Consider the following 9,248-nt stretch of genomic DNA (forward strand, 5'->3'; position numbering starts at 1 on the left):
GTGTAGATAACTATTGATTAATTTTGGATTAATTGATATATTATTAAAGTTGATATTTGAAATTTTAAAATTCAAAAAAATTATATTTATAAGATTTTTTAATCAAATAAATATTAAAATAAAAGATTTAAGGATTAATTAAAAATTAATATATAGAGAGATATTTTTGAGTAAAAATGGACCCCCATTAAAAATTTTGTTCCTATGATTTTTCTTGTACACTCATAATAATATTAGAGAAAGTAAGAGTAGTGAGTACGTTTTTCATTGACAGCTTTGATTTTTCTTTTGTCCAACTTAAGTAAGATGTCAGCCAAAGACATTGATTGTAGCATTCAGATCTAATCATCTTCCATGAGACTAAGCTTTGCTTTAGTTTCCTAAAAAAGACCTGAGAGTGAGAGATGACTTTGAATTGGCTTGGCTTCAACTCTCACTTTCTTTCACTCCACAAATTTCATCCTATTCTCACCAAAAGATTATTTGGACAGGAGATTAGCTGTTCCACCCTAAGTTTCTTGCTTCTTTTCCTCAATTCCTCCTTCATTTCAAGCTCTACTGCTGCACTATCGCCATGTGTTATTAGAGTTGGTAAAGTACTTGTCTATTCCTTGTTTTACTTTCTAATTTCATCTTTAATCATTCTATTCCATTCTTCTTTTTTCTTCTTAATTTGTTTTTATGTATGTTCTTATCACTCTAAGCATATTATAATCATATATATACATATATATATAGAGAGAGAGAGAGAGATGGAAAAATAAAATTGTAAATGTTAAAGATGAAATCTCAATTTTGCAAATCGTTTCTTTCTTTTTCTCTCGTTTCTTTTTACTATCTTCTTCCTCATTACATATGTATAACTAGAGCAATGCCTTATTTCTTTTGAATGGGATCCTTCTTTACTGATCATATGCTTCATTTCCATCTCATAGGTTAGGAGAGAGATTGCTCCATCAACTTATCTGGCTTCAAGCTATAAGTCTTGACTCTTGAGATCTTTGGCCTCTTCATTATATATGGAACTTGGAATCTCATCATTTGGAAAGGGATATAATCTTATATCTTCTTGACCATCTTACTCATACTCAGTCAGCAACTAAGTATCCATATCTTGGATTCTTTAACTTGGTTGTTGCCTTCAGTCTCACATCCAAATCCAACAAAACTAACTAGGTTAGTACTTTCACAAGTTGTTATTATTTTGCATTGAGTTGAATGAGGTTCACGTGTATTACTTTTTTTTTTTTTAATTATAGTTCTAATTTTTATGGTCTATATATTTTATATTAAAGTAGATATAGTTTAAATAATTTTCCATTGATTTATTTAAAATATAATTATAAAAAAGATTGTTCATGTATGTGAAGGCAAAATAGCCTTTCACTTTTATTATTTTATTTTTAATATGATTTTGCTTTCAAGCAGTTAAATTATAATTTATAAGCAAATCATCAATATTAATTTATTAAATAAAAATTAAAGGGTGCGAACTGTTGTGTGATCAACATTAAAACATTTTTAGAGATTCTTATTTCTAATAATAATTTTAATCAATTTATACTTTTTTATTTTTAATTTGTCAATTTTAATGAAAAGTTGTGATATGTATTGATAAATTATACTTTAATTCTAATGGTCATGATTCAAACCTCCTGATCTCAAATACAAAAAAAAAAAAAAAAACAAAAAACCCTCAATTTATTAAGTAGATAGGATAGATTTATAATTAAATAGAAACTAAAATTTATCAATTTTAATCAAAATATATCTTATAATTATTTTTTAATTTATCAATTTATCAATTTTACATCAACAAAAGAGAAAAAACAACTTTCAAGACATCATAAGAGTTTTCCCAGAAACACATCTTTTCTTCAAGTTCTATCTATTTCAAGTGTAGGTATGGCAAGCCATCCTTATTTAATGAAAAAGTCAAAGAAGATGGAGATTTTTCAATCCAACCCTCAGGTTCCATCCCCTTTCTACACTGCTTTACCAACCAATCTGCAGTCCTCCCGCTTGACTAATGAAAACTTGACTTCTCGAAATTTCATTCTTAGAAAATCCACATCATCCAAAATGGAGACTATTTTCCAGGATCTTTCCTTTGGATTCTTCTCCAGCTCATCTAGAAGTTCTTCCATGACTACTTTCTGCATTTTTTTTTTTTTGACTCTGCAATCTTATCCCTTCCTTTACGGTTCTAGCTTTTGCACTCAAAGCATTCTCCACCGAGACCACTGAACCTTAGTCACTCACTACTCTGCCTTAAAAATCATGTATAATCACCTTTTATAGCTCTTAAGCCTATCCGTGTATGAACAAAATTGTAAAGAAGGTAGTGCAAGAGGAAATTCAACCTTATTCAATATATAAGAAATCCAAAGAATATCTCGAGAAGCTATAGAAAGAGTCAAATACTTTGCTTTAGTACTAGATTGAGCAACAAAAACTTCCTTTTTAGTATATCAAGAAATAGGATTGGAACCTAAGAAAACATAGTAACTCATTGTAAAATGTTTAGTGTCTAGACAACCAACCCAATGAGCATCAACATAATATACCAAATTTGGTGTAGTGCAACGAAGTAATCGAACATTACAATTGATAGTTGCCTTTAAGATATCTCATTATTCGTTTCACAGCTTAAAAGTTAATATCATGAGGTGCATGCATAAATTGACAGACTTGTTGTGCAGCATAAGTAATGTCAGATCTAGTAAAAGTAAGATATTGCAAAGCTCCAACAATGGTGCGATATTGTGATGAGTTTGAAAGTAAAGTTCCATCATATAGAGAAAGCTTATTACCAGTAGTTACTAAAGTAAAAGTAGGTTTGTAGTTTTCCATATCCAAACGTGAAAGTAGAAACAACACATATTTTGTTCATATTAACAACAAATATTTAGGTGTATGATGTGCCTCTATTTCAAGAAAATAATGAAGATCACCGAGATCTTTTATTGAAAATTACGAAAAAAGCTGTGAAATAAATGAATGAATAACACTTAATGAAGAGCTAGTGAGAATGATATCATACACATAAAGTAAAAGTAACATCATGTCAAATGAGGAATGCCATATGAACATAAAAGGATTTGCTTGACTACTTTTGAAACCAGAGGCATGAAAAGCATAACTAAATCTCTGAAACCAAGCTTGTGGAACTTGGTAAAAACCATAGAGAAAGCGATGTAATTTACAAACATGATGGGATGATTAGGGTCTGCAAATCCTTTGCTTATGCCATAAAAACTTCTTCATGCAACTTGCCGTGTAAAATGCATTTTTGATATCTAATTACCTAGTGGACCATCCTCTACTAATAACAATAGAGAGAACAATTAAAATAGTGGTGGCCTTAACAACAGGACTAAAGGTAGAGTCAAAATCAATACTTTCTAATTGTGTGAAGCTTTTAGCCACTAATCTTGCTTTATACCCACTCAATGGTGCCATTAGCTTGCTCTTTGATTTTATAGATCCAACGACAACCAATAACATTCATGGTTGAATCACGAGGCACAAAAGACCAAGTATTATTTTGCATAAAGCAAAATATTCATCTTTCATAGCTAAAATCCATTTTTCATCTTGACATGCTTCTTTGAAGGATTTTGGCTCAAGAGATGGATAATTTGTAGCATGTAAAGATTATGGCACTTTGGGCCTTCAAGTACCATCTTGACTTTGTGTAACCATAGGATGTATGATTCTAGAACCAAAAAAAGTGGAAGGCTCAGATGATGGTTGAGCAGAAGGTGCCAACACAGTTGTATCAAATTCAAAAATAGTTTTATTTAGGATTGAAGCATTTGATAATGGTTCTAACACAATTGTGGTGGGAGGTGTGGGCAGAAATTCTTCGAAATTAACCTCAAGAGATGTAGAAGGGTTAATGGGATGAGAAAAAATCCCAAGAGCATGAAACGAACATGAAATGAATCTATAAAGAACAAATGTTCTATCCTATCCCATTTAGGATTATGGCATATATATTTATATCATGAGAGAGTATAAACATATTTACACATAACTAAATGTACAACCATTGACAACATATTCTAATTGTGTATTTGTATAGTTTAAAAAATTAAAATTCATGTATTAATATCGTATTTTATACAAAAAGCATGTATTATAATTTGTATACATATGAAAATATGAAATATATCTTTTTGATTTTGTTAAACTCATATATAATTATTATTAAAATTTTAAATTGTATTATCTTCTTATCCTATTTTTGTATCGTATTTATATTATATGACCATGTTGTATTTTAAATTAGGTCGTTTAATACTAAAAGCACCATCGTAATTTACCTTATACCATGCTTCCTCGTAAGCATTACATCTCTCATCGATACCACACCTTTCTTTTCATTTGAGAAAATGTTTAATTTGTGACACGCACATTTGTTTCTAATGAACTATTTCTCTTGTGATATATATTTGTGAAATCAAAGTTTAAAAACTAGTGTTGTCTCATAATATGATTAGAATTTTTTAAAAAACCAAGTTAATCGTTGTGATCCATTTTGATATAGTGTAGCTTAAAATTATATTTTTAATATTTGTTGTTGTATTCTATTAAAATTGATTTTTAAATTTTATAAGTACATAGTTTTTAAAAAAGAAAGGAAGAAGATAATTTGATAAAAAAATTATATAAATAAAAAATAAGAAAAAAAAAAAACAATGGGTTTTAACATTATCTAAAATTTTAACCTTATATGACTATTGCATAATACAAAAAATGTATTCCTATGCCAATTATAAGTAGATAATAAGAAAAGAAAAATATGATAGAATGAAAACAAAAATAGAAAAAAGAAAAAGAAGAAGTGGGTTTTAACATTATGCTAAATTTTAATATCACATGATTAGTGGACTATATGGACAATCTGTTCCTATGCCAATTCCTTCTCTCTCAAAACAATTGAATAAAAATTTAATTAAATCATAAAAAAAGTTTGACATATCTTCATTTATATGATTGTGATCAAAATACTAAAAAAATGAAATATAAAAATCTATCGTTTTCGGAAAAGAAATAAATATGCATAGTTAAATAATGAATTAATGAGTAGCATATACATACCTTCACTTGTGTCATCTTAAAGAAATTTTTGAAAAAAAAAATATTAAAAGAAAAAACCAATAAATGTGTGTCTCAAAAGTTAGAAATGAGAAATTTTGTTTCCATTAATTATTTGCAAAAACGATTTTTTTATTTGTTTTTGATTTTCTAGAATTACTCTTACAATTATCATGTATAAATAAATAAATATAAATAATACTAATAAATATTTGCCTGTGATAATTACAAGCTTAAAAACTTTTGTTTTGTATTATATACAGGGAAGAATAGCTCAGGATATGGAGCTTTTAGGGCCAATCCTTGAAGTGATGAAGTGGCTTGGGGATCTAACATTGAGATACTTAGACAATCATCGAAAACTTGAAGAAAATGTGAATGATCTCAGAAGAAAACTGAATGATCTAAACATCCGTAAGCAAGATATAGAATCAAGAAAGGACGTTCAACTTCGTTGTAGGAAAGTGGTGAAGAAAGAAGTGGAGAAATGGTTTCAAGATGTACAAAGGATGAATGCCTTAATGCAAAGGGTTGAACAGGAGTTACTTGTTGTTTCCTACTTGAGGCGTGCTGGCCTTGGAACACTTGTTCGCCAAGGTATTGAAGAAGCACAGGAAATTTATAAACAAGGTTGTTTCCCTGATGGTGTGGCCATTGATGGGCCTCCAGCAGCTGGGGTGACATTCCAGACAGTAGATTTAGAAGGTGAAGCTGATGTAAAAGAGCAAATCTGGGAATGCTTGAGGGGCAATGAGGTTGGAATGGTTGGAGTATGTGGAATGGGTGGCATAGGTAAAACTACCATCATGAAGCATATCAACAATCAACTATTGAAAGAGAGTCGGTTTGATCAAGTAATTTGGGTCAATGTATCAAAAGAGTTCAAACTTGTCAAGTTACAAGAAGATATTGCATGTGCTCTGGATTATCATCTTCCTAAAAATGAATTGGAATGGCCAACTGCATTGATGAACATCTTGGAGACGAAGAGATTTGTGATGATCTTAGATGATGTTTGGGAAAGATTTTCTCTGTTAGATGTGGGAATCCCAAATCCAACATCAACCAATGGGAGCAAATTGGTGATCACTAGTAGATCATTTGAGGTTTCCAAATCTATGGGTTGTGAGGTGCTCAAAGTGCAGCCTCTTTCGGAGGGGGAATCCTTAAAATTATTCTTAAAACATGTAGGGCATAATAATGCTCTACAAGTTCCAAATTTAGAAGAAACTGTGAAGCAAATTGTTCAGCAATGTGGTGGTCTACCTCTTGCCATTGTGACAATAGCTGGAAGCATGAAAGGAGTAGATGACGATTGGGAGTGGAGGAATGTGCTAAATGAATTACGCGAAAGGGTAAAAAGTGTAAAAGGAATTGAGGTTAAAATATTCGAGTGTTTGAAGTTTAGTTATGATCGTTTGAGAGACTCAAAAATACAAAATTGTTTCTTATATTGCTCCTTGTATCCTGAAGATTATCCAATTAAAAGGATGGAGTTAATGGAAAAATGGATCGATGAAGGACTTATTGATGAATTTGTGACTAGACAAGCAATGCATTATAGAGGCCATGGCATTATAAAGAAGCTTGAAAACAATTGCTTGTTAGAGAGGGGTAACAAAGAGGATGAAGTTAAGATGCATGATGTTTTAAGAGACATGGGGTTACTCATTATTAAAAGTGTTGGCCACCAATTCATGGTTAAACCTGGTGTGCAACTGAAGAAACTACCAGGTGAACAAGAATGGAAAGGAAATCTTGAAAAGGTATCCCTGATGGATAACAAAATATCAGCAATTCCTGCTCATATATCACCCAAATGCCATAATTTGTCAACCCTGTTATTGCAAGAAAACTACACATTGGGAAGGATTTCAGAATCTTTCTTTGAGCACATGCTTGGGCTAAAAGTTCTCGATCTATCTAATACCGGTATTCTTGATCTGCCCAATTCTGTATCCAACTTGGAAAATCTTGTTGCACTGGTACTTCGAAACTGTGACAAGTTAAGACATGTATGTTCACTAGCAAAGCTTAGAGCATTGAGAAAGTTGGATCTTTTTAATACAGATATTAAGGAGGTCCCTCAAGGTATAGAAACATTAACAAACCTCACCTATCTTGGTTTATATTCAAATGATCTGACAGAGCTACCAATGGGAATACTACCGATGTTTTCTCATCTCCAATACTTGGCAACCATGTTGTTGAATATTCAAGGAGAAGAAGTAGCAAAATTGAGTGAGCTGGAGATTGTTTCTGGATCATTTTTTGAGTTGCAAGACTTTGAGAAATATGCCAAGTCTATATTAGGTCACTGGCCTAACCATTACCGGCTTACAGTGGGATCAACTAGGCCCGACTACTTAGACTACGATGATTGGTTCCCATGTTTCGAAAATCCGGAACTGTATGAAGAGTTATGCTTTATTAATTGCCAGATAGGGAGAGAAGATCTTCTACTGCTCCCAACTAACCTCAGCACTTTAAGTATTGAGGAGTGCCATGTATTCAAAAGCTTAAGCAATCTTTGTTCATTGCATGAAGTAAATGAGTTGAAGACATGTTCTATTTGGCAGTGTGAGGGGATTGAGTGTGTGATTGACTTGTCATTATCATCTAGCAACTCACTTCCGAAAATCGAGAAGCTAAGCTTGGGGGATTTGTGCAACTTGAGTGAACTTGTGAGAGTAGAAGTTGCCGTTGTATCTACATCTCATGCTCGAACCCCGCCCGCCATGTTCTCTTCTCTTAAAACATTATGCTTGTGGAGCTGTTCCAGTATGAAGAACTTGTTTTCACTTGAGTTGTTGCAAGGCCTTCAAAACTTGGTGCATATCCAAGTTGTAAACTGTAAAGCAATGGAGAAGATAGTAGCATCAGAAGAAACTCATCATGGAGAAGGAGAGGGTGCCACTACCAACATAGCAACATCTGTTCTTCCCAAATTAAGGGAATTGTCCTTGCAGTACTTGCCAGAATTAAAGATCATTTGTAATGGTGGAGTTATGATTTCTGCATATTGCCTGGAACATCTGTCAATAATGGATTGTTCAATGCTGAAGAAAATCCCATTATCTCTTCCCATGCTTGATAATGGACAACCACGTGCTCCTCCCTCCCTCGGACGGATCACTGTAGGCTCAAGAGAATGGTGGGAATCAGTAGAATGGGATGATGCTAATGCTAAGGATGTCCTTTCACCCTTTGTTTGTTTTGAATAGAATGGGCCTCAGCATCTCAATGACTGGTGAGTAGTCTTGCTTCTTCTTAAGACCTAGCTATAACAGCCAGCTGATCCACCATAAATCCTTTCTCATTGTCCCCCTCAAAGGTTTACTAATTTTCACAATTTTCAGGTACATTTGCAGATTGGCAAGAAATTGTTGTGAGGAGGCATTTCAAATTTCAAGGAGTTTCAGATTCAGAAATGAAGTGAACATGATTGTTGCTTTGGAGGGGATAAGAAAATACTGACTCAAAAAGTTCATGCATGCCTCTTGGACTTCTTCACATCTAATAGGTTTTCAACATTTTATCTATTTTTTTCTATTTTAATTATTATGTAAATTTAAGCAAAAATTACTTATAAACAATTACATATTAAATTTCATATAATTATTGGTTGGATTGATCTAGAAACATAAATGCATAACCTATTTTTTATCTATACTAGTTTTTGCTACATTTACAATTTTATACACGAAATTTAATATTTAGAAAATAATTTTAAAAAAAAGTGATTTTAACTTAAATTGGAAAATAATTGGTCTTCTTGTATTTTAAAAAATTTCTCTTTTTTTTTTTGGGCCATCACATTTTTAAAAAATTCTAATAAATTAAAATTTTATATATGAAATTTAATTGTAACCATTAGTAAGTTATCTCAAATTTTATTAATTCTTGTATTTTACTTCCACTAAAATATAAAAAAGTAAGTAAAATTATTAGAAATAAATTCAAAATTTTTATTTTTTTAAAACTCCATTAATTATAAAAGAAATACTTAAATTGAGTTTTTTATAATTTTGTAAGGTATTTAAATATATTTAAAAAAAAACTAAATAATGATTCACAATAAAAATATGAAATTATTATACCAATATTATTGATAGTTAATATAATAAATTTGCTCCCATTAAGCA

At 31.3% G+C, this 9,248-nt stretch overlaps 1 protein-coding gene across 2 annotated transcripts; it reads left to right on the forward strand.

The window, feature by feature from the left end:
• The first annotated feature begins 345 nt into the window (after positions 1 to 345).
• On the forward strand, positions 346 to 8,769 carry LOC111309659 (putative disease resistance protein At1g61300). Of its 2 annotated transcripts, none has more exons than XM_089748893.1 (4): positions 346 to 591; positions 936 to 1,176; positions 5,367 to 8,353; positions 8,475 to 8,769. In XM_089748893.1, the coding sequence occupies exon 3, from the start codon at positions 5,385 to 5,387 to the stop codon at positions 8,325 to 8,327; it is 2,943 nt and encodes a 980-aa protein (XP_089605019.1). In that variant the 5' UTR covers positions 346 to 591; positions 936 to 1,176; positions 5,367 to 5,384; the 3' UTR covers positions 8,328 to 8,353; positions 8,475 to 8,769. The 2 variants fall into 2 exon arrangements, with proteins under 2 accessions (XP_089605019.1, XP_089605018.1); XM_089748892.1 differs by having other exon boundaries at positions 8,463 to 8,763.
• Positions 8,770 to 9,248: the final 479 nt, after the last annotated feature.

This window comes from Durio zibethinus, chromosome 19 (assembly GCF_047325235.1).
Source record: "Durio zibethinus cultivar Kanyao isolate XHJ-2024 chromosome 19, ASM4732523v1, whole genome shotgun sequence".
NCBI lineage: Eukaryota > Viridiplantae > Streptophyta > Magnoliopsida > Malvales > Malvaceae > Durio > Durio zibethinus.

Bases quoted from the DNA above. Each gene is read 5' to 3' on its own strand.
- LOC111309659 (XM_089748893.1), top strand. From the start codon at position 5,385: ATGGAGCTTTTAGGGCCAATCCTTGAAGTGATGAAGTGGCTTGGGGAT.